This window comes from Aulostomus chinensis, chromosome 16 (genome assembly GCF_037954235.1).
Source record: "Aulostomus chinensis isolate RoL2024-O1b breed Wild chromosome 16, RoL_Achi_v1.0, whole genome shotgun sequence".
Taxonomy (NCBI): domain Eukaryota; kingdom Metazoa; phylum Chordata; class Actinopteri; order Syngnathiformes; family Aulostomidae; genus Aulostomus; species Aulostomus chinensis.
The window spans coordinates 5,680,675-5,706,425 of NC_141335.1; the positions used below are offsets into that span (position 1 = coordinate 5,680,675).

General features: G+C 41.5%; 5 protein-coding genes across 5 annotated transcripts; 2 read left to right on the top strand and 3 right to left on the bottom strand.

Moving 5' to 3' along the window:
- Positions 1–12: 12 nt before the first annotated feature.
- LOC147247269 (cytochrome P450 3A56-like) lies at positions 13–7,110 on the bottom strand. Its single transcript, XM_086179679.1, has 13 exons — positions 6,780–7,110; positions 6,558–6,651; positions 6,362–6,414; positions 4,507–4,606; positions 4,143–4,256; positions 3,011–3,096; positions 2,778–2,920; positions 2,566–2,693; positions 2,056–2,140; positions 1,795–1,955; positions 1,478–1,704; positions 1,022–1,184; positions 13–928 (listed from the first exon to the last, which is right to left on the bottom strand). Exons 1-13 carry the CDS (start codon positions 6,848–6,850, stop codon positions 854–856), a joined length of 1,500 nt encoding a protein of 499 aa, XP_086035805.1. The 5' UTR covers positions 6,851–7,110; the 3' UTR covers positions 13–853.
- Positions 6,973–9,429, top strand: LOC147247270 (large ribosomal subunit protein mL63-like). Its single transcript, XM_086179686.1, has 2 exons — positions 6,973–7,295; positions 8,951–9,429. The coding sequence occupies exon 2, from the start codon at positions 8,966–8,968 to the stop codon at positions 9,275–9,277; it is 312 nt and encodes a 103-aa protein (XP_086035812.1). The 5' UTR covers positions 6,973–7,295; positions 8,951–8,965; the 3' UTR covers positions 9,278–9,429.
- A 695-nt stretch (positions 9,430–10,124) lies between these two features.
- LOC147247271 (cytochrome P450 3A56-like) lies at positions 10,125–16,344 on the bottom strand. The gene is made up of 13 exons (XM_086179677.1): positions 16,190–16,344; positions 15,968–16,061; positions 15,772–15,824; positions 13,907–14,006; positions 13,543–13,656; positions 12,411–12,496; positions 12,178–12,320; positions 11,966–12,096; positions 11,456–11,540; positions 11,195–11,355; positions 10,878–11,104; positions 10,422–10,584; positions 10,125–10,328 (listed from the first exon to the last, which is right to left on the bottom strand). The coding sequence occupies exons 1-13, from the start codon at positions 16,258–16,260 to the stop codon at positions 10,254–10,256; spliced, it is 1,503 nt and encodes a 500-aa protein (XP_086035803.1). The 5' UTR covers positions 16,261–16,344; the 3' UTR covers positions 10,125–10,253.
- A 118-nt stretch (positions 16,345–16,462) lies between these two features.
- LOC147247272 (large ribosomal subunit protein mL63-like) lies at positions 16,463–18,887 on the top strand. The gene is made up of 2 exons (XM_086179687.1): positions 16,463–16,706; positions 18,327–18,887. Exon 2 carries the CDS (start codon positions 18,342–18,344, stop codon positions 18,651–18,653), a length of 312 nt encoding a protein of 103 aa, XP_086035813.1. The 5' UTR covers positions 16,463–16,706; positions 18,327–18,341; the 3' UTR covers positions 18,654–18,887.
- On the bottom strand, positions 18,229–25,708 carry LOC147247273 (cytochrome P450 3A56-like). Its single transcript, XM_086179678.1, has 13 exons — positions 25,555–25,708; positions 25,333–25,426; positions 25,137–25,189; positions 23,283–23,382; positions 22,919–23,032; positions 21,787–21,872; positions 21,554–21,696; positions 21,342–21,472; positions 20,833–20,917; positions 20,572–20,732; positions 20,255–20,481; positions 19,799–19,961; positions 18,229–19,705 (listed from the first exon to the last, which is right to left on the bottom strand). Exons 1-13 carry the CDS (start codon positions 25,623–25,625, stop codon positions 19,631–19,633), a joined length of 1,503 nt encoding a protein of 500 aa, XP_086035804.1. The 5' UTR covers positions 25,626–25,708; the 3' UTR covers positions 18,229–19,630.
- Between the last annotated feature and the right edge of the window lie 43 nt (positions 25,709–25,751).

Genomic DNA, 25,751 nt, shown 5'->3' on the forward strand with positions numbered 1-25,751 from the left:
ATAAAACTTTACTTTTCTTTGTACATTTTACATTTGTAGTAAGTTTTAAAGGCACTAGTCTTGCTGATAGGATATTCAAAATCATGATAAAATAGGAATAGATGGACAGAAGACAAATCTTATCTAGGAGTCGAAAAGACAAAAAGAAGAGAATTCATATTTTCTCAGCTTTGAAGCCCCATCGTGTGACCTCAACAAAAACTTTTAGAAGACAAATGTTTAACTGTGTTTTTGTTAAGACACCTCATAAATCTGCCTGAGCTAATGGATAAATGGTTGAAAATTGACTTAAACATGGTTAAAATTCAGTACATTTTAGGTCATAGAAGCATAATCAGCTGATTCTTAGAAGAAAACTTGCTGGTTACAAAAACACACTTTTTCATATACATATATAAAATTATAATGAATTACCTAAAGATTATCAATTTGAAAGTTTCTAAATGGATCTGATGGTGTTAAAGCTAAAAAAAAATATGAAATTGAGTTTAAGTATTCAGTTAAGTCGTAAACTGAATCCACCAACAATGTCTGTACTGACTTCATCAACTGTTGCTATAGTGATAATTCTAAAAATCAAATACAGAAAACCTTCAATGAGACAGATGAGGGAGTTTGGCCCCCAGGTCTGACCTGTTAATGGTGAACTTCACTCATGTGGTTTTCCTCCATTTACACTCAGCTACTTCAGCAAACAACTCACGTATTCAATCAGGGGATCCAATCAAGAGGAAAAGTCAGGTTTCATGTTTGAAGATTAAAAACAAAGTACAAGACCACAGATATACAGTGCATCTGATCAAGAACAGTGACAAACATTTCATTTGAACTTTCGGAGTTATTCCTTTTAGGACTACTGATGTCTGGGAACAAACTTCAGTTTTATTGGCTTGACTGGCCGGAGCGCCCAGTCAACTTCCAAAGGGATCTAAAGAAAGAAATTCATGTAAAAATGAAGGACACAACAGCAGGAAATGAATGAGTGAATGAATGTGTGTGTGTTGCCGTGTGAACGTCTCACCATGGTGTCTCTGCATGTCTCCAGAGTGTAATTCTGCAGGATACGGACAAGAACCAGCTTCATGACCAGGACAGCGTAACGCATTCCAATGCAGTTTCGAGGACCGAGTCCAAACGGCATGAAAACATACGGGTTCACCTCCTCCCCGCTGTCTTTGCTGAACCTGCACAGGGGCCAGAGATGCAGACACCTCTAAATTCATAAATACACAGATGTAAGAGTAGAGCTACTAAAGCTTCAACAAGTCAGTGTGGATGTACTTCAGCCAGTCTGAACGGAAGCGTGCACGTTACTGTCTTAATGTACTTCAGCATGTATAACAATGGGTAAACATGACAGTCATACCAAGAGCAGCCCAACAAAGATCCTGGACTGGACTCTTATCTTCTTCTGCAGTAACATCATTGACAACTAGGAAGCTCATGAATGTAAAGAAGTAGAGTTTGTCACAATTACCTCTCTGGTCTGAAAAGCTCAGGTGATGTCCAGAAGCGTGGGTCCTTATGCAACATACTCACAGGGATCCCAACCATTGCTCCTTTTGGGATGGTCAGACCATGGAGCTGAATTGTGGTTTTGCACACCCTCTCAAGGCGACCCGCGGTGGGTAACACACGCTGCGACTCATTAAGAACGTTATCGAGGTATTGGAGGCCAACCACAGCCTCATATGTAACAGGAGCCTTCAGGAACAGGAGACACATCAGAATGAGGGAACTATACAGTCGTCTCTGTCATAGAATTACAAAGATTAACAGACGGTGACACGTTACATCTCTTGGTAGGTTGGCATCGATTTCTTCATGCAAGGTCTCCAAGGCGTCGGGATTGATGGCCAGGTTATAGAGGGTGTTACGGAGAGTGACAGAGGTGGTCTCATAGCCACCGAAGATGAAAATTAAGGCTTGCGAAAGAATCTCATGTTCAGTCAAACCTGCGACAAAATACTTGGGATTTATCTTGACACACAAAGTACTTTCTGCAGAGCTACATCTCAATATGTAGTACATCTTAGCTTTATGGTTAAAACGTACCTTTACTTGGCTGGTCCTGTTCATTTTTTATCGCTGAATCTGGTATCTCGTTCTGAATCATCACCTCCAGGAAGTCCCCTTGAATCTACATCACCACGGAGCAAAGATTTAACATCAGACACGACTTATATGATATACATCAGCTCTCATACGGGTGACACTGATTTGAGATCATCTGAATCGGCTCCAACCGTGTCATGCCTGAGTGTTTGAAAGCACAGTCAGACATGTTAGATGAGAAGATTGATTCCTCATCTCTGTCAATTGATTATGAGGCTAGGTTAGCTTAGCATTAAGACTGCGACTGTCAAAAAAAAAAAATGCACATCTCTAGGCCACTAATTGACCTGTGGAGTCTTGGGTGTATCCTCAAGTCCTTCTGGTCTTAATTACTGCGGGCACTAGAGGGCATCTGTCGCTTGAGCGACACAAACGATGATGGACAACCTCTATTAAATCTCTACTAACTGATCACGATCATTCAAAAGCTGCTGCAGGTGAAATGCTTACCGACTTGTCCATGTCATGCTGGTCCTTAAACCTCTTAATGATGTTGTAAAAATAATTCACACTCTCTTTGGCCATCAAATGATCATCCAAACCCAGCAGCTTTAGCACACGCAAACAAAAGGGAAAAACTATTGAAAGGAGAACAAAGTGTTTGACACCACACATGAAAACTATTGACTTGAATTGTGATGACAGGTGAAATGGCAACATACTTAATAAAAGTATTAGCCACAGTCTGAAGTTAAGAATTTTCTTGATATGAACAACAAGAGGGTCATCTGGATTGTTCATGGCATCAGACTGAACACCGAAGGACGTGCTGGTCACCACATCCATGCTGTAGGGCGCAATCAACCTCCAGAGGGAAAGACACAAAGGTGGTAACCTGAAAGTCTTCTTCTTTTTTTTCTTTTAAAAAATAACATGTCTATTTTCATCAACATACTGTTTAACATCCAGTGGTTCATCCAAGTTTTTTTCCCCAAGACTTTCGACAAGTTGGTCTGCGTAGCGAGTAATGAGGGGAAACACCTTGGAAAGAGATTGATAAGAGCACATATTCAATAAACCTCACAATATTATCTGATCACCATGCATTCCAATACCATGGGATACAACAAATATTGCAGTATGCTCCATAGTAATTTACTGAAAACTTGCCTCGTACCCCTGGGGAGTATAACAATATATACATCACATTAAAGGAATAATGGATAACTCAACGAAGTAATTCAATCAAACAATTCAATTTAAAATTTCTGCTTCAGTTCACTCTGTTTCTCAATAATCACTTCCAACATCATTTAACATACTTTTGACATCATTTTAATGTTCTCTTTTTGTTATGAAGCCCAGTGACCTGCGATTTTTGCATAAAAGGTGCTATACAAATAAAGATTACTATTATAATCGGATAGGGCTGCACGGTGGTGCAGTGGTCAGCACTGTGGCCTCACAGCAAGAAGGTTCCGGGTTCGAGTCCCGGCTCGAGCACGGGATCTTTCTGTGTGGAGTTTGCATGTTCTCCCTGTGTCTGCGTGGGTTCTCTCTGGTACTCTGGCTTCCTCCCACCGTCCAAAGACATGCAATTTGGGGACGAGGCTGATTGATACTCTAAATTGACCGTAGGTATGAATGTGAGTGTGAATGGTTGTTCGTCTCTGTATGTTGGCCCTGCGATGGACTGGCGACCTGTCCAGGGTGAACCCCGCCTCTCGCCCGTTGACGCTGGGATAGGCTCCAGCCCCCCGCGACCCTTAATGTGTAGGAATAAGCTGAAGATGATGATGGATGGATTATAATTGGATATTTCACAAAGTTCCATAGTTTCATGTTGTTACACTAAATGAAGCAGCCATTAGATTTATCGCTTCCATAACATACATAGTTCATGGTAGGATTTTTATCAGGATGTATTGCAGTACCATACGGATACTGAGGCTGGAATAGCAATACAGTGTTGTGATTAAATCTGAGTTGTGAGTTTACTGCACTGGCCCAGTGGGGCCACATGCACCTTTATAGTGTGACCAAAGGTCATAGAAGCCAGCCTGCCGAGGTGAGTTTGGTGCACCCACCTGTCTCAGTCTCCCACTGGTGAAGCATGGAGATAAAGAGCTCCGGATTCTCTTCCACCTCTCATCTTTGACGGCTGTAATACCGTCCGCCAGTGGTCCAAACACAAAGTTGTCCTGCAAACATGAACAACTATGAAGTACGTAGTTCCACTGACTGTTTAGACATGAATTAATCTAACCTGTCACTGAAATTTGGAAGTCATGGGACTCATGACCACATCGCTCAGAGATGTCTGCACGCCATTGACTGCAATGTGATTGTGAAACAAAAGGGGCCACGTCTTCACCAAATTTTTTCACTTCCTCCACCTTCCTGGCAGAGTGCTAATGCGAGCACTAGCAGAACAAAAGATGAGCATCTCACCCTGCGGTTCGTGAAGGCCGAGTAGCATTCCTTTACCATGACGGATTTAATTATCTCAGGGTCTGCCACCATGACAGTTGGAGTACGTGCATCATACAACCTGCGCAAAACACAACAACATCATGGCTGCATCACGCGAATACTTAAAAAAAAATTCAATAAGTACAGGCTTAGATACGTCCATCGTCCATCCATTGTCGTCTTCCGCTTATTCCTTACAAGTTAGGGTCGCGGGGGGGCTGGAGCCTATCCCAGCATCTACAGGCGAGAGGCAGGGTTCACCCTGGACAGGTCGCCAGCCCAACGCAGGGCCAAGATACAGAGACGAACACCCATTCACACTCACAGTCACACCTACGGTCAAGTTAGAGTATCAATCAGCCTCGTCCCCTCTTGATGTCTTTGGATGGTTGGAGGAAGCTGGAGTACCAGAGAGAACCCACGCAGGAACAGGGAGAACATGGAGACTCACACAGAAAGATACCACGCCGGAGCCGGGACGCGAACCCGGAACCTTCTTGCTGTGAGGCCACAGTGCTGACCACTGCACCACCGTGCAGCCGGGTTAGATACATGTTGATCTTTATTTAAGCAAATTCCTACAACTAAATAAATTCCTCTTGTGAGATATTCTTTCATAGAACACTCGCAATAATTACACTTAATTATCAGTACTTAAACACACACACACACAAGCCCAGGACTTTCGGTCAATGTCAGTCACTGTGTTGGCACCGGGGAAAACGGTGACACAGCTCCGTTAATTTACAAAAGCACTAACGATTTGGTTCAAAAAGGAAAAATAGAATTACAAGCCAGTGTGGTACTGATGCGAACGCATGATTACCATTTGGTAAAACAGGCGGTGATTCCTGCTAATGGGAATATCATTTAAGCTGGTAAAACAAGTTCACTATGTTGGAGATTTATTTCAGCTGAAACTAATGGAGGCTCAGGACAAAGTGCTGTTTTGACCTCATGATGGAGCTGCACAGCAATTTAAGGGACCACCAATGAAACTCCAACTTACCCTGAGGAACCCATTACTGTTTAAACCGATGTTTAGCACTAGCAGCGCGATGTTCACTTATATAACGAATAGAGGCAATAAAACAGTTTATATCAATTTATCAGCGAAATGGGAGACCTGACAGGTGGTGCAGGTGACAGGTATGTGAGCTCCTGAAAGGGCTGGACGAGAAAAATGTCAAGGCCATTATAATTGATATAAAGTTAATGAATAATTACCATGGCCATGTAATAAAATTTAATCAATTATATTTGCACAAACTATGACGAAATCATACAATAAATCACCCTCAAGATAAGAACAATTTAATCTGTGCCTAATTTAATCATTCATAAATCACATTTTTAAGTACAAACCGGAATTTCTATGACAGCAAACAGGACAACTCTGGATTGTTGGAGGAAATATTAAAAAAAAATTATTGAATTACATTTTTCTCGATATCCTGACTGTCTACGGACAAAAAAAAAGAGAAAAGAAAAGCAATTCTGTTTTAAGGAAACAAGAGAGTCAATAAGCGGCTGCTCAATGCACTATGAAATTCAATTAAATCTGCCATATTTTCAAGCTTTGAGGATATTTACAAGTTGTTTAAAAATTGATAAATACATGATTGACAGCTACAGTTGATAACAGGAGGGATTTGTATGTTCTCGTACATCAGTTATTAAACTACCATAAAACAACTGATACTTTCATTAACCAAAGTCCTGACATCAATACAGGGAGATTTTAAAGAAACAGGAAACATTAATGTAGCTGTACAACGTTCCACGCTACACAATGTCATCACCAATATTTGAACAATTTTGTAATCTTACTCACCCCCAGACATCTCCATACTTGGCTTGGCACTCAAGGTCAAAAGTAAGAAATCCCTACAAAAGCAAGGTTATTTAGGGTCATATGGGTTTCTATAGGTCACAGTAACCTTGGTAAACAAGAATTTGGTATGCCTCTAACTGAAAAATCATCAGTTTCTCCAGTTTTTTTGTTTGTGTGCCTCAACTCCAGTCCTTACCTTTCTAAAGTGCCACCATGTCCCAATAAAGGGCAGAGGCATTGGTCCAGGAATTCCCAGCTTTTTGAAAACTCTGTACGGCCAAATGCCATACCTGTATTAGAAAACAGAGGGCGTGTTTCACATCGTATCACAATTTACACTGTCACGTCATGATTGCAATCATTTCAACAACTTCTAAAAGAAAAAAATGCAAAAACAAAACAATAAATCTTGACTCACAATAGAAACAGTGAAAAACACAAAGCCAATAAAGTCAAGGTGGTGGCTGAAAACAGTTCAAAGGAAAACATTCTGAAACCAGGAGGAACTCAAAGAGACCTCTGAACCTGTCACCTGGGACGATGAAAATTCGACGAAAACAAGTGAAGTTTCCTCATGTGGGAGGGGCCAGGAAGTCGGAGCCCGGATGAGAAATAATAATCATGGGTCATACTCGCGATACATGTTGATAAAATAATGAATAAACCTCACAGAAAACACAATGAGTCTTACTTGTATGATATCAAGTGACAAATGTGCCACAACCTTATCCTAATGTTCAACCGCGAACCGTAAATTCTATGAAGACATTCTTAGCCTTCTCGCACACCGTAGCTAAACAACCAGGAAATAGCATACGCGTCCGTCCACACTGTTTCTGGAACAAGTCTCCCTGTTTTATTAATCAATCTTTCATTTTTTTCCCCCTGTTGTTGTTGGATAGAGGACTATTCCCTTTCACGGTGATGGAGTGAGGTAAGGAATACATATATTCCAGAAAGTATTCAAATAGTCCCCTTTCACTGTCTTTGGGCTACAGCTTAGCTAGCATCAGGTTGTGGCTAGGGGCTCATGTTAGCAAACACCATTTAGCCGTTTTGCACATTTCGACCCTGTTTTTATAATGGGGTCATGTGTTGTTTGCGGAGTAGTAACCACACACTAAGCTCGTACTTCTGTGTAAGACGAATGACTAAAACACAGTTGTTCAATAACATCTAGTTATCGCCGCAAAGAGCTCAATGTCAATGAGGAAGGACGAATTAGCCTTTGTGATAACATGTCAACTCCACCTCAAATAGTTTCCCAGCTAACCTGTTAGAAACTCTGTCAATCTGAAGATAATAATGCTGTTTCAGTGTAACATTTTTTTTTGCAACAGTTTCAGTCTGGAAGCGGTTAGTTCAGGCGCTTTTGCTGTTGAAAGTCCGATGTCCTGATACCTTCATGGTGCCATTTTTGACAGTTTGTGTTACATATGATCATAGCATCTCACTCCAGCGTGTCAATAGTTTATTTCCGTGACAGTCACAGATTTGATCCCAGTTTTTCAAACTGGCTGCATTTTGTGTCAAAGCATGTCAGGAGTCACCCCATCGACTGTAGCCGAACCAAAATGAAGCCCTTTAACACAAACTTTATTGACATATAATTGTTTTTATTAAAATTGACATTGATTGCTTCTTTTAACATTTGGTCATCTGGTGAGACTCAGCTGTAACCAGTGGTGATATTATCCATTTTACCTTGCTGTTTGTGAACTGGAATACTAACTTTTAAGTGTTTTGTCTTTTCCCACCTACAGTTAATTCACTGTAGCTGTCCTCTGTGTGGTTTGTGTGACAGGATTGCTTCATAAGTTAATTCCCTTATTGTGTAACAACCAAATCAACCCGAGGAAATAAGTTTACGTCATTGCCACGCACTGTCGTAAACTCCTCAAAATATCTGACACATCATGCCAAAGGTCACAAATTGATAATCTAATCTATGCAGACTGTTGATGTACACTTTTATGAGCAGTTTTCAGTTATTTTGATGTATTTAGAGTCGGTCCTCTTTGGGGTTTAATTCTCAAATGAGCTGAAGAAGACTTCAGTGACACAGATTTATTTTAAGGAGAAATTGTGTTTGAAGAGTAATCCTGCACCAGAAGTGACTATCAAGGGCAAATAATGACATTAGTGTTTACTGTATGATGAGCGCTTTTCCACTCAAGCTCGGGGAATGGCTTTATTTCACTTCTCTTTATTTTATGACAGGATTTTTTATACAGGTGCTCTATTGCCTATATCTGTTTGTTTAGGTGGTGTAAGATATGGCTCAAACAGTCTAACTTTACACTCGTTAGGAAAACAAATGACTGCAGGGCAAACATGCAGGATTTGACCAAACTAAGATGGAAACTCTATTCCTCACATTTACCACATTTGGTAGCTTGTTTAGCTCAATATTTTTGTAATTTAAAACTAGAGTAGCAAGAGAACTGCTTGTTTTTCTCATTAGTTGAACTAAAGATGTATTTGAATTGTCCAAATAAGATCGGTCCACCTGAAAGTTGAGAGTTTGATTCCTAGCATAAAAAGTATTATTGTCACTGATGTTTTGTACCAATTTTTTTGTCGTGCCAGAAATAAATTGGCACCATGTTCCTCACCATGGTTCTGTTGACCAAACGCATCCCTGGGAATCAGTGGATTGGAAAGTATCGGCGTCCACGGAAAATTACATGGCAGATGAAGCGCAATACGTTGAAGCATCTGGAGCGTGAGGCTGAGAACGAATACTGGATCAGCCGGCCGTACATGACTCAGGAGCAGGAGCACGGTCACGCCGCCGTGCGGAGAGCCCAAAACTGGATCAAGATCAAGGAGGAGGCATTCTCCAATTTTCCCAAACACAAACGCATCGTAGATCACCTGAATCACCTCAACGTCACCAAGACGTGGTCGAGTTAATCCGGCTGGGAAGCATCACCCTTGTGCTGGTATTAAAGAAGACTCGCGTCAACGTATGGAGGAACCCTGAGCTTTGCTCTATTTAATCATGGGAATCAGAACTTTGCATGTCTGCTGAATTCATCTGCTTCTATAAAACAAAAATGTACATAGTTTTTTTGTTGGTTTTTTTTTGTTTGGACTGCAAAGACTGAATCTACAACTACTTTGGATTAAAAAGTAATCAGCATTCAATATGTGGGTCTTTTATTTTGGCTCTCATGAACAGAACCCAATTTCAAATTAAGATGATCAAGCTTTCAACTGGTTATAATACCTTTTATAATAATGAGTTGTTCAGAAGTGAATTCTACAAGGAAAACGTCGGAGGAGTTGGATGAATGTCAGGGGAGGTTTTTGGGAGGAGAGCGTTACGCAATTTTAGAAAGGTGTCAGTTCATATCTGTATTTTTTTTAGCACACCAATCCTGGAATCCCCTCCACCTCTGGATTTGTGTCATCTGCACTGAGGTCTGAGGATGAGTGCGTCATAAATGGGAGCTGAAGCCATCTTTGAAGGAACACTGACTTTTTGGGAAAGTGCATTTATTTGCCATCCTCCCCAGAAACAGACAAGAAGAAAGACACCCCTCTCTCCTCTGTGTGTGAACATGTCTGTACTGACTTCATCAACTGTTGCTATAGTGATAATTCTAAACATCAAATACAGAAAACCTTCGATGAGACAGATGAGGGGGTTTGGCCCCCAGGTCTGACCTGTTAATGGTGAACTTCACCAATGTGGTTTTCCTCCATTTACACTCAGCTACTTCAGCAAACAACTCACGTATTCAATCAGGGGATCCAATCAAGAGGAAAAGTCAGGTTTCATGTTTGAAGATTAAAAACAAAGTACAAGACCACAGATATACAGTGCATCTGATCAAGAACAGTGACAAACATTTCATTTGAACATTCAGAGATATTCCTTTTAGGACTACTGATGTCTGGGAACAAACTTCAGTTTTATTGGCTTGACTGGCCGGAACGCCCAGTCAACTTCCAAAGGGATCTAAAGAAAGAAATTCATGTAAAAATGAAGGACACAACAGCAGGAAATGAATGAGTGAATGAATGTGTGTGTGTTGCCGTGTGAACATCTCACCATGGTGTCTCTGCATGTCTCCAGAGTGTAATTCTGCAGGATACGGACAAGAACCAGCTTCATGACCAGGACAGCGTAACGCATTCCAATGCAGTTTCGAGGACCGAGTCCAAACGGCATGAAAACATACGGGTTCACCTCCTCCCCGCTGTCTTTGCTGAACCTGCACAGGGGCCAGAGACGCAGACACCTCTAAATTCATAAATACACAGATGTAAGAGTAGAGCTACTAAAGCTTCAACAAGTCAGTGTGGATGTACTTCAGCCAGTCTGAACGGAAGCGTGCACGTTACTGTCTTAATGTACTTCAGCATGTATAACAATGGGTAAACATGACAGTCATACCAAGAGCAGCCCAACAAAGATCCTGGACTGGACTCTTATCTTCTTCTGCAGTAACATCATTGACAACTAGGAAGCTCATGAATGTAAAGAAGTAGAGTTTGTCACAATTACCTCTCTGGTCTGAAAAGCTCAGGTGATGTCCAGAAGCGTGGGTCCTTATGCAACATACTCACAGGCATCCCAACCATTGCTCCTTTTGGGATGGTCAGACCATGGAGCTGAATTGTGGTTTTGCACACCCTCTCAAGGCGACCCGCGGTGGGTAACACACGCTGCGACTCATTAAGAACGTTATCGAGGTATTGGAGGCCAACCACAGCCTCATATGTAACAGGAGCCTTCAGGAACAGGAGACACATCAGAATGAGGGAACTATACAGTCGTCTCTGTCATAGAATTACAAAGATTAACAGACGGTGACACGTTACATCTCTTGGTAGGTTGGCATCGATTTCTTCATGCAAGGTCTCCAAGGCGTCGGGATTGATGGCCAGGTTATAGAGGGTGTTACCGAGAGTGACAGAGGTGGTCTCATAGCCACCGAAGATGAAAATTAAGGCTTGCGAAAGAATCTCATGTTCAGTCAAACCTGCGACAAAATACTTGGGATTTATCTTGACACACAAAGTACTTTCTGCAGAGCTACATCTCAATATGTAGTACATCTTAGCTTTATGGTTAAAACGTACCTTTACTTGGCTGGTCCTGTTCGTTTTTTATCGCTGAATCTGGTATCTCGTTCTGAATCATCACCTCCAGGAAGTCCCCTTGAATCTACATCACCACGGAGCAAAGATTTAACATCAGACACGACTTATATGATATACATCAGCTCTCATACGGGTGACACTGATTTGAGATCATCTGAATCGGCTCCAACCGTGTCATGCCTGAGTGTTTGAAAGCACAGTCAGACATGTTAGATGAGAAGATTGATTCCTCATCTCTGTCAATTGATTATGAGGCTAGGTTAGCTTAGCATTAAGACTGCGACTGTCAAAAAAAAAAAATGCACATCTCTAGGCCACTAATTGACCTGTGGAGTCTTGGGTGTATCCTCAAGTCCTTCTGGTCTTAATTACTGCGGGCACTAGAGGGCATCTGTCGCTTGAGCGACACAAACGATGATGGACAACCTCTATTAAATCTCTACTAACTGATCACGATCATTCAAAAGCTGCTGCAGGTGAAATGCTTACCGACTTGTCCATGTCATGCTGGTCCTTAAACCTCTTAATGATGTTGTAAAAATAATTCACACTCTCTTTGGCCATCAAATGATCATCCAAACCCAGCAGCTTTAGCACACGCAAACAAAAGGGAAAAGCCACTGAAAGGAGAACAAAGTGTTTGACACCACACATGAAAACTATTGACTTGAATTGTGATGACAGGTGAAATGGCAACATACTTAATAAAAGTATTAGCCACAGTTTGAAGTTAAGAATTTCCTTGATATGAACAACAAGAGGGTCATCTGGATTCTTCATGGCATCAGACTGAACACCGAAGGACGTGCTGGTCACCACATCCATACTGTAGGGCGCAATCAACCTCCAGAGGGAAAGACACAAAGGTGGTAACCTGAAAATCTTCTTCTTTTTTTTCTTTTAAAAAATAACATGTCTATTTTCATCAACATACTGTTTAACATCCAGTGGTTCATCCAAGTTTTTTTCCCCAAGACTTTCGACAAGTTGGTCTGCGTAGCGAGTAATGAGGGGAAACACCTTGGAAAGAGATTGATAAGAGCACATATTCAATAAACCTCACAATATTATCTGATCACCATGCATTCCAATACCATGGGATACAACAAATATTGCAGTATGCTCCATAGTAATTTACTGAAAACTTGCCTCGTACCCCTGGGGAGTATAACAATATATACATCACATTAAAGGAATAATGGATAACTCAACTAAGTAATTCAATCAAACAATTCAATTTAAAATTTCTGCTTCAGTTCACTCTGTTTCTCAATAATCACTTCCAACATCATTTAACATACTTTTGACATCATTTTAATGTTCTCTTTTTGTTATGAAGCCCAGTGACCTGCGATTTTTGCATAAAAGGTGCTATACAAATAAAGATTACTATTATAATCGGATAGGGCTGCACGGTGGTGCAGTGGTCAGCACTGTGGCCTCACAGCAAGAAGGTTCCGGGTTCGAGTCCCGGCTCAGGCACGGGATCTTTCTGTGTGGAGTTTGCATGTTCTCCCTGTGTCTGCGTGGGTTCTCTCTGGTACTCTGGCTTCCTCCCACCGTCCAAAGACATGCAATTTGGGGACGAGGCTGATTGATACTCTAAATTGACCGTAGGTATGAATGTGAGTGTGAATGGTTGTTCGTCTCTCTATGTTGGCCCTGCGATGGACTGGCGACCTGTCCAGGGTGAACCCCGCCTCTCGCCCGTTGACGCTGGGATAGGCTCCAGCCCCCCGCGACCCTTAATGTGTAGGAATAAGCTGAAGATGATGATGGATGGATTATAATTGGATATTTCACAAAGTTCCATAGTTTCATGTTGTTACACTAAATGAAGCAGCCATTAGATTTATCGCTTCCATGACATACATAGTTCATGGTAGGATTTTTATCAGGATGTATTGCAGTACCATACGGATACTGAGGCTGGAATAGCAATACAGTGTTGTGATTAAATCTGAGTTGTGAGTTTACTGCACTGGCCCAGTGGGGCCACATGCACCTTTATAGTGTGACCAAAGGTCATAGAAGCCAGCCTGCCGAGGTGAGTTTGGTGCACCCACCTGTCTCAGTCTCCCACTGGTGAAGCATGGAGATAAAGAGCTCCGGATTCTCTTCCACCTCTCATCTTTGACGGCTGTAATACCGTCCGCCAGTGGTCCAAACACAAAGTTGTCCTGCAAACATGAACAACTATGAAGTACGTAGTTCCACTGACTGTTTAGACATGAATTAATCTAACCTGTCACTGAAATTTGGAAGTCATGGGACTCATGACCACATCGCTCAGAGATGTCTGCACGCCATTGACTGCAATGTGATTGTGAAACAAAAGGGGCCACGTCTTCACCAAATTTTTTCACTTCCTCCACCTTCCTGGCAGAGTGCTAATGCGAGCACTAGCAGAACAAAAGATGAGCATCTCACCCTGCGGTTCGTGAAGGCCGAGTAGCATTCCTTTACCATGACGGATTTAATTATCTCAGGGTCTGCCACCATGACAGTTGGAGTACGTGCATCATACAACCTGCGCAAAACACAACAACATCATGGTATCAGTTATGGGCCAACGCGAATACTTAAAAAAAAATTCAATAAGTACAGGCTTAGATACGTCCATCGTCCATCCATTGTTGTCTTCCGCTTATTCCTTACAAGTTAGGGTCACGGGGGGGCTGGAGCCTATCCCAGCATCTACAGGCGAGAGGCAGGGTTCACCCTGGACAGGTCGCCAGCCCAACGCAGGGCCAAGATACAGAGACGAACAACCATTCACTCTCACATTCATACCTACGGTCAACTTAGAGTATCAATCAGCCTCGTCCCCTCTTGATGTCTTTGGACTGTGGGAGGAAGCTGGAGTACCAGAGAGAACCCACGCAGGAACAGGGAGAACATGGAGACTCACACAGAAAGATACCACGCCGGAGCCGGGACGCGAACCCGGAACCTTCTTGCTGTGAGGCCACAGTGCTGACCACTGCACCACCGTGCAGCCGGGTTAGATACATGTTGATCTTTATTTAAGCAAATTCCTACAACTAAATAAATTCCTCTTGTGAGATATTCTTTCATAGAACACTCGCAATAATTACACTTAATTATCAGTACTTAAACACACACACACACAAGCCCAGGACTTTCGGTCAATGTCAGTCACTGTGTTGGCACCGGGGAAAACGGTGACACAGCTCCGTTAATTTACAAAAGCACTAACGATTTGGTTCAAAAAGGAAAAATTGAATTACAAGCCAGTGTGGTACTGATGCGAACGCATGATTACCATTTGGTAAAACAGGCAGTGATTCCTGCTAATGGGAATATCATTTAAGCTGGTAAAACAAGTTCACTATGTTGGAGATTTATTTCAGCTGAAACTAATGGAGGCTCAGGACAAAGTGCTGTTTTGACCTCATGATGGAGCTGCACAGCAATTTAAGGGACCACCAATGAAACTCCAACTTACCCTGAGGAACCCATTACTGTTTAAACCGATGTTTAGCACTAGCAGCGCGATGTTCACTTATATAACGAATAGAGGCAATAAAACAGTTTATATCAATTTATAAGCAAAATGGGAGACCTGACAGGTGGTGCAGGTGACAGGTATGTGAGCTCCTGAAAGGGCTGGACGAGAAAAATGTCAAGGCCATTATAATTGATATAAACTTAATGAATAATTACCATGGCCATGTAATAAAATTTAATCAATTATATTTGCACAAACTATGACTAAATCATACAATAAATCACCCTCAAGATAAGAACAATTTAATCTGTGCCTAATTCAATCATTCATAAATCACATTTTTAAGTACAAACCGGAATTTCTATGACAGCAAACAGGACAACTCTGGATTGTTGGAGGAAATATTAAAAAAAAAATTATTGAATTACGTTTTTCTCGATATCCTGACTGTCTACGGACAAAAAAAAAGAGAAAAGAAAAGCAATTCTGTTTTAAGGAAACAATAGAATCAATAAGCGGCTGCTCAATGCACTATGAAATTCAATTAAATCTGCCATATTTTCAAGCTTTGAGGATATTTACAAGTTGTTTAAAAATTGATAAATACATGATTGACAGCAAAAGTTGATAACAGGAGGGATTTGTATGTTCTCGTACATCAGTTATTAAACTACCATAAAACAACTGATACTTTCATTAACCAAAGTCCTGACATCAATACAGGGAGATTTTAAAGAAACAGGAAACATTAATGTAGCTGTACAACGTTCCACGCTACACAATGTCATCACCAATATTTGAACAATTGTGTAATCTTACTCACCCCCAGACATCTCCATACTTGGCTTGGCACTCAAGGTCAAAAGTAAGAATTCCCTACAAAAGCAAGGTAATTTAGGGTCATATGGGTTTCTATAGGTCACAGTAACCTTGGTAAACAAGAATTTGGTATGCCTCTAACTGAAAAATCATCAGTTTCTCCAGTTTTTTTGTTTGTGTGCCTCAACTCCAGTCCTTACCTTTCTCAAGTGCCACCATGTCCCAATAAAGGGCAGAGGCATCGGTCCAGGAATTCCCAGCTTTTTGAAAACTCTGTACGGCCAAATGCCATACCTGTATTAGAAAACAGAGGGCGTGTTTCACATCGTATCACAATTTACACTGTCACGCCATGATTGCAATCATTTCAACAACTTCTAAAAGAAAAAAATGCAAAAACAAAACAATAAATCTTGACTCACAATAGAAACAGTGAAAAACACAAAGCCAATAAAGTCAAGGTGGTGGCTGAAAACAGTTCAAAGGAAAACATTCTGAAACCAGGAGGAACTCAAAGAGACCTCTGAACCTGTCACCTGGGACGATGAAAATTCGACGAAAACAAGTGAAGTTTCCTCATGTGGGAGGGGCCAGGAAGTCGGAGCCCGGATGAGAAATAATAATCATGGGTCATACTCGCGATACATGTTGATAAAATAATGAATAAACCTCACAGAAAACACAATGAGTCTTACTTGTATGATATCAAGTGACAAATGTGCCACAACCTTATCCTAATGTTCAACCGCGAACCGTAAATTCTATGAACACATTTTTAGCCTTCTCGCACACCGTAGCGTGACAACCAGGAAATAGCATACGCGTCCGTCCACACTGTTTCTGGAACAAGTCTCCCTGTTTTATTAATCAATCTTTCATTTTTTTTCCCCCTGTTGTTGTTGGATAGAGGACTATTCCCTTTCACGGTGATAGAGTGAGGTAAGGAATACATATATTCCAGAAAGTATTCTAATAGTCCCCTTTCACTGTCTTTGGGCTACAGCTTAGCTAGCATCAGGTTGTGGCTAGGGGCTCATGTTAGCAAACACCATTTAGCCGTTTTGCACATTTCGACCCTGTTTTTATAATGGGGTCATGTGTTGTTTGCGGAGTAGTAACCACACACTAAGCTCGTAGTTCTGTGTAAGACGAATGACTAAAACACAGTTGTTCAATAACATCTAGTTATCGCCGCAAAGAGCTCAATGTCAATGAGGAAGGACGAATTAGCCTTTGTGATAACATGTCAACTCCACCTCAAATAGTTTCCCAGCTAACCTGTTAGAAACTCTGTCAATCTGAAGATAATAATGCTGTTTGGAAGCGGTTAGTTCAGGCGCTTTTGCTGTTGAAAGTCCGATGTCCTGATACCTTCATGGTGCCATTTTTGACAGTTTGTGTTACATATGATCATAGCATCTCACTCCAGCGTGTCAATCGTTTATTTCCGTGACAGTCACAGATTTGATCCCAGTCTTTCAAACTGGCTGCATTTTGTGTCAAAGCATGTCAGGAGTCACCCCATCGATTTTAGCCGAACCAAAATGAAGCCCTTTAACACAAACTTTATTGACATATAATTGTGTTTATTAAAATTGACATTGATTGCTTCTTTTAACATTTGGTCATCTGGTGAGACTCAGCTGTAACCAGTGGTGATATTATCCATTTTACCTTGCTGTTTGTGAACTGGAATACTAACTTTTAAGTGTTTTGTCTTTTCCCACCTACAGTTAATTCACTGTAGCTGTCCTCTGTGTGGTTTGTGTGACAGGATTGCTTCATAAGTTAATTCCCTTATTGTGTAACAACCAAATCAACCCGAGGAAATAAGTTTACGTCATTGCCACGCACTGTCGTAAACTCCTCAAAATATCTGACACATCATGCCAAAGGTCACAAATTGATAATCTAATCTATGCAGACTGTTGATGTACACTTTTATGAGCAGTTTTCAGTTATTTTGATGTATTTAGAGTCGGTCCTCTTTGGGGTTTAATTCTCAAATGAGCTGAAGAAGACTTCAGTGACACAGATTTATTTTAAGGAGAAATTGTGTTTGAAGAGTAATCCTGCACCAGAAGTGACTATCAAGGGCAAATAATGACATTAGTGTTTACTGTATGATGAGCGCTTTTCCACTCAAGCTCGGGGAATGGCTTTATTTCACTTCTCTTTATTTTATGACAGGATTTTTCTTACAGGTGCTCTATTGCCTATATCTGTTTGTTTAGGTGGTGTAAGATATGGCTCAAACAGTCTAACTTTACACTCGTTAGGAAAACAAATGACTGCAGGGCAAACATGCAGGATTTGACCAAACTAAGATGGAAACTCTATTCCTCACATTTACCACATTTGGTAGCTTGTTTAGCTCAATATTTTTGTAATTTAAAACTAGAGTAGCAAGAGAACTGCTTGTTTTTCTCATTAGCTGAACTAAAGATGTATTTGAATTGTCCAAATAAGATCGGTCCACCTGAAAGTTGAGAGTTTGATTCCTAGCATAAAAAGTATTATTGTCACTGATGTTTTGTACCAATTTTTTTGTCGTGCCAGAAATAAATTGGCACCATGTTCCTCACCATGGTTCTGTTGACCAAACGCATCCCTGGGAATCAGTGGATTGGAAAGTATCGGCGTCCACGGAAAATTACATGGCAGATGAAGCGCAATACGTTGAAGCATCTGGAGCGTGAGGCTGAGAACGAATACTGGATCAGCCGGCCGTACATGACTCAGGAGCAGGAGCACGGTCACGCCACCGTGCGGAGAGCCCAAAACTGGATCAAGATCAAGGAGGAGGCATTCTCCAATTTTCCCAAACACAAACGCATCGTAGATCACCTGAATCACCTCAACGTCACCAAGACGTGGTCGAGTTAATCCGGCTGGGAAGCATCACCCTTGTGCTGGTATTAAAGAAGACTCGCGTCAACGTATGGAGGAACCCTGAGCTTTGCTCTATTTAATCATGGGAATCAGAACTTTGCATGTCTGCTGAATTCATCTGCTTCTATAAAACAAACATGTACATAGTTTTTTTGTTGGTTTTTTTTTGTTTGGACTGCAAAGACTGAATCTACAACTACTTTGGATTAAAAAGTAATCAGCATTCAATATGTGGGTCTTTTATTTTGGCTCTCATGAACAGAACCCAATTTCAAATTAAGATGATCAAGCTTTCAACTGGTTATAATACCTTTTATAATAATGAGTTGTTTCAGAAGTGAATTCTACAAGGAAAACGTCGGAGGAGTTGGATGAATGTCAGGGGAGGTTTTTGGGAGGAGAGCGTTACGCAATTTTAGAAAGGTGTCAGTTCATATCTGTATTTTTTTTAGCACACCAATCCTGGAATCCCCTCCACCTCTGGATTTGTGTCATCTGCACTGAGGTCTGAGGATGAGTGCGTCATAAATGGGAGCTGAAGCCATCTTTGAAGGAACACTGACTTTTTGGGAAAGTGCATTTATTTGCCATCCTCCCCAGAAACAGACAAGAAGAAAGACACCCCTCTCTCCTCTGTGTGTGAACATGTCTGTACTGACTTCATCAACTGTTGCTATAGTGATAATTCTAAACATCAAATACAGAAAACCTTCGATGAGACAGATGAGGGGGTTTGGCCCCCAGGTCTGACCTGTTAATGGTGAACTTCACCAATGTGGTTTTCCTCCATTTACACTCAGCTACTTCAGCAAACAACTCACGTATTCAATCAGGGGATCCAATCAAGAGGAAAAGTCAGGTTTCATGTTTGAAGATTAAAAACAAAGTACAAGACCACAGATATACAGTGCATCTGATCAAGAACAGTGACAAACATTTCATTTGAACTTTCGGAGTTATTCCTTTTAGGACTACTGATGTCTGGGAACAAACTTCAGTTTTATTGGCTTGACTGGCCGGAACGCCCAGTCAACTTCCAAAGGGATCTAAAGAAAGAAATTCATGTAAAAATGAAGGACACAACAGCAGGAAATGAATGAGTGAATGAATGTGTGTGTGTTGCCGTGTGAACATCTCACCATGGTGTCTCTGCATGTCTCCAGAGTGTAATTCTGCAGGATACGGACAAGAACCAGCTTCATGACCAGGACAGCGTAACGCATTCCAATGCAGTTTCGAGGACCGAGTCCAAACGGCATGAAAACATACGGGTTCACCTCCTCCCCGCTGTCTTTGCTGAACCTGCACAGGGGCCAGAGACGCAGACACCTCTAAATTCATAAATACACAGATGTAAGAGTAGAGCTACTAAAGCTTCAACAAGTCAGTGTGGATGTACTTCAGCCAGTCTGAACGGAAGCGTGCACGTTACTGTCTTAATGTACTTCAGCATGTATAACAATGGGTAAACATGACAGTCATACCAAGAGCAGCCCAACAAAGATCCTGGACTGGACTCTTATCTTCTTCTGCAGTAACATCATTGACAACTAGGAAGCTCATGAATGTAAAGAAGTAGAGTTTGTCACAATTACCTCTCTGGTCTGAAAAGCTCAGGTGATGTCCAGAAGCGTGGGTCCTTATGCAACATACTCACAGGCATCCCAACCATTGCTCCTTTTGGGATGGTCAGACCATGGAGCTGAATTGTGGTTTTGCACACCCTCTCAAGGCGACCCGCGGTGGGTAACACACGCTGCGACTCATTAAGAACGTTATCGAGGTATTGGAGGCCAACCACAGCCTCATATGTAACAGGAGCCTTCAGGAACAGGAGACACATCAGAATGAGGGAACTATACAGTCGTCTCTGTCATAGAATTACAAAGATTAACAGACGGTGACTTGTTACATCTCTTGGTAGGTTGGCATCGATTTCTTCATGCAAGGTCTCCAAGGCGTCGGGATTGATGGCCAGGTTATAGAGGGTGTTACCGAGAGTGACAGAGGTGGTCTCATAGCCACCGAAGATGAAAATTAAGGCTTGCGAAAGAATCTCATGTTCAGTCAAACCTGCGACAAAATACTTGGGATTTATCTTGACACACAAAGTACTTTCTGCAGAGCTACATCTCAATATGTAGTACATCTTAGCTTTATGGTTAAAACGTACCTTTACTTGGCTGGTCCTGTTCGTTTTTTATCGCTGAATCTGGTATCTCGTTCTGAATCATCACCTCCAGGAAGTCCCCTTGAATCTACATCACCACGGAGCAAAGATTTAACATCAGACACGACTTATATGATATACATCAGCTCTCATACGGGTGACACTGATTTGAGATCATCTGAATCGGCTCCAACCGTGTCATGCCTGAGTGTTTGAAAGCACAGTCAGACATGTTAGATGAGAAGATTGATTCCTCATCTCTGTCAATTGATTATGAGGCTAGGTTAGCTTAGCATTAAGACTGCGACTGTCAAAAAAAAAAATGCACATCTCTAGGCCACTAATTGACCTGTGGAGTCTTGGGTGTATCCTCAAGTCCTTCTGGTCTTAATTACTGCGGGCACTAGAGGGCATCTGTCGCTTGAGCGACACAAACGATGATGGACAACCTCTATTAAATCTCTACTAACTGATCACGATCATTCAAAAGCTGCTGCAGGTGAAATGCTTACCGACTTGTCCATGTCATGCTGGTCCTTAAACCTCTTAATGATGTTGTAAAAATAATTCACACTCTCTTTGGCCATCAAATGATCATCCAAACCCAGCAGCTTTAGCACACGCAAACAAAAGGGAAAAGCCACTGAAAGGAGAACAAAGTGTTTGACACCACACATGAAAACTATTGACTTGAATTGTGATGACAGGTGAAATGGCAACATACTTAATAAAAGTATTAGCCACAGTTTGAAGTTAAGAATTTCCTTGATATGAACAACAAGAGGGTCATCTGGATTCTTCATGGCATCAGACTGAACACCGAAGGACGTGCTGGTCACCACATCCATGCTGTAGGGCGCAATCAACCTCCAGAGGGAAAGACACAAAGGTGGTAACCTGAAAATCTTCTTCTTTTTTTTCTTTTAAAAAATAACATGTCTATTTTCATCAACATACTGTTTAACATCCAGTGGTTCATCCAAGTTTTTTTCCCCAAGACTTTCGACAAGTTGGTCTGCGTAGCGAGTAATGAGGGGAAACACCTTGGAAAGAGATTGATAAGAGCACATATTCAATAAACCTCACAATATTATCTGATCACCATGCATTCCAATACCATGGGATACAACAAATATTGCAGTATGCTCCATAGTAATTTACTGAAAACTTGCCTCGTACCCCTGGGGAGTATAACAATATATACATCACATTAAAGGAATAATGGATAACTCAACTAAGTAATTCAATCAAACAATTCAATTTAAAATTTCTGCTTCAGTTCACTCTGTTTCTCAATAATCACTTCCAACATCATTTAACATACTTTTGACATCATTTTAATGTTCTCTTTTTGTTATGAAGCCCAGTGACCTGCGATTTTTGCATAAAAGGTGCTATACAAATAAAGATTACTATTATAATCGGATAGGGCTGCACGGTGGTGCAGTGGTCAGCACTGTGGCCTCACAGCAAGAAGGTTCCGGGTTCGAGTCCCGGCTCAGGCACGGGATCTTTCTGTGTGGAGTTTGCATGTTCTCCCTGTGTCTGCGTGGGTTCTCTCTGGTACTCTGGCTTCCTCCCACCGTCCAAAGACATGCAATTTGGGGACGAGGCTGATTGATACTCTAAATTGACCGTAGGTATGAATGTGAGTGTGAATGGTTGTTCGTCTCTGTATGTTGGCCCTGCGATGGACTGGCGACCTGTCCAGGGTGAACCCCGCCTCTCGCCCGTTGACGCTGGGATAGGCTCCAGCCCCCCGCGACCCTTAATGTGTAGGAATAAGCTGAAGATGATGATGGATGGATTATAATTGGATATTTCACAAAGTTACATAGTTTCATGTTGTTACACTAAATGAAGCAGCCATTAGATTTATCGCTTCCATGACATACATAGTTCATGGTAGGATTTTTATCAGGATGTATTGCAGTACCATACGGATACTGAGGCTGGAATAGCAATACAGTGTTGTGATTAAATCTGAGTTGTGAGTTTACTGCACTGGCCCAGTGGGGCCACATGCACCTTTATAGTGTGACCAAAGGTCATAGAAGCCAGCCTGCCGAGGTGAGTTTGGTGCACCCACCTGTCTCAGTCTCCCACTGGTGAAGCATGGAGATAAAGAGCTCCGGATTCTCTTCCACCTCTCATCTTTGACGGCTGTAATACCGTCCGCCAGTGGTCCAAACACAAAGTTGTCCTGCAAACATGAACAACTATGAAGTACGTAGTTCCACTGACTGTTTAGACATGAATTAATCTAACCTGTCACTGAAATTTGGAAGTCATGGGACTCATGACCACATCGCTCAGAGATGTCTGCACGCCATTGACTGCAATGTGATTGTGAAACAAAAGGGGCCACGTCTTCACCAAATTTTTTCACTTCCTCCACCTTCCTGGCAGAGTGCTAATGCGAGCACTAGCAGAACAAAAGATGAGCATCTCACCCTGCGGTTCGTGAAGGCCGAGTAGCATTCCTTTACCATGACGGATTTAATTATCTCAGGGTCTGCCACCATGACAGTTGGAGTACGTGCATCATACAACCTGCGCAAAACACAACATCATGGTATCAGTTATGGGCCAACGCGAATACTTAAAAAAAAATTCAATAAGTACAGGCTTAGATACGTCCATCGTCCATCCATTGTCGTCTTCCGCTTATTCCTTACAAGTTAGGGTTGCGGGGGGGCTGGAGCCTATCCCAGCATCTACAGGCGAGAGGCAGGGTTCACCCTGGACAGGTCGCCAGTCCATCGCAGGGCCAAGATACAGAGACGAACAACCATTCACACTCACACCTAGGGTCAACTTAGAGTATCAATCAGCCTCGTCCCCTCTTGATGTCTTTGGATGGTTGGAGGAAGCTGGAGTACCAGAGAGAACCCACGCAGGCACAGGGAGAACATGGAGACTCACACAGAAAGATACCACGCCGGAGCCGGGACGCGAACCCGGAACCTTCTTGCTGTGAGGCCACAGTGCTGACCACTGCACCACCGTGCAGCCGGGTTAGATACATGTTGATCTTTATTTAAGCAAATTCCTACAACTAAATAAATTCCTCTTGTGAGATATTCTTTCATAGAACACTCGCAATAATTACACTTAATTATCAGTACTTAAACACACACACACAAGCCCAGGACTTTCGGTCAATGTCAGTCACTGTGTTGGCACCGGGGAAAACGGTGACACAGCTCCGTTAATTTACAAAAGCACTAACGATTTGGTTCAAAAAGGAAAAATAGAATTACAAGCCAGTGTGGTACTGATGCGAACGCATGATTACCATTTGGTAAAACAGGCGGTGATTCCTGCTAATGGGAATATCATTTAAGCTGGTAAAACAAGTTCACTATGTTGGAGATTTATTTCAGCTGAAACTAATGGAGGCTCAGGACAAAGTGCTGTTTTGACCTCATGATGGAGCTGCACAGCAATTTAAGGGACCACCAATGAAACTCCAACTTACCCTGAGGAACCCATTACTGTTTAAACCGATGTTTAGCACTAGCAGCGCGATGTTCACTTATATAATGAATAGAGGCAATAAAACAGTTTATATCAATTTATAAGCAAAATGGGAGACCTGACAGGTGGTGCAGGTGACAGGTATGTGAGCTCCTGAAAGGGCTGGACGAGAAAAATGTCAAGGCCATTATAATTGATATAAACTTAATGAATAATTACCATGGCCATGTAATAAAATTTAATCAATTATATTTGCACAAACTATGACTAAATCATACAATAAATCACCCTCAAGATAAGAACAATTTAATCTGTGCCTAATTTGATCATTCATAAATCACATTTTTAAGTACAAACTGGAATTTCTATGACAGCAAACAGGACAACTCTGGATTGTTGGAGGAAATATTTAAAAAAAAATTATTGAATTACGTTTTTCTCGATATCCTGACTGTCTACGGACAAAAAAAAAGAGAAAAGAAAAGCAATTCTGTTTTAAGGAAACAATAGAATCAATAAGCGGCTGCTCAATGCACTATGAAATTCAATTAAATCTGCCATATTTTCAAGCTTTGAGGATATTTACAAGTTGTTTAAAAATTGATAAATACATGATTGACAGCAACAGTTGATAACAGGAGGGATTTGTATGTTCTTGTACATCAGTTATTAAACTACCATAAAACAACGGATACTTTCATTAACCAAAGTCCTGACATCAATACAGGGAGATTTTAAAGAAACAGGAAACATTAATGTAGCTGTGCAACGTTCCACGCTACACAATGTCATCACCAATATTTGAACAATTTTGTAATCTTACTCACCCCCAGACATCTCCATACTTGGCTTGGCACTCAAGGTCAAAAGTAAGAATTCCCTACAAAAGCAAGGTAATTTAGGGTCATATGGGTTTCTATAGGTCACAGTAACCTTGGTAAACAAGAATTTGGTATGCCTCTAACTGAAAAATCATCAGTTTCTCCAGTTTTTTTGTTTGTGTGCCTCAACTCCAGTCCTTACCTTTCTCAAGTGCCACCATGTCCCAATAAAGGGCAGAGGCATCGGTCCAGGAATTCCCAGCTTTTTGAAAACTCTGTACGGCCAAATGCCATACCTGTATTAGAAAACAGAGGGCGTGTTTCACATCGTATCACAATTTACACTGTCACGTCATGATTGCAATCATTTCAACAACTTCTAAAAGAAAAAAATGCAAAAACAAAACAATAAATCTTGACTCACAATAGAAACAGTGAAAAACACAAAGCCAATAAAGTCAAGGTGGTGGCTGAAAACAGTTCAAAGGAAAACATTCTGAAACCAGGAGGAACTCAAAGAGACCTCTGAACCTGTCACCTGGGACGATGAAAATGCGACGAAAACAAGTGAAGTTTCCTCATGTGGGAGGGGCCAGGAAGTCGGAGCCCGGATGAGAAATA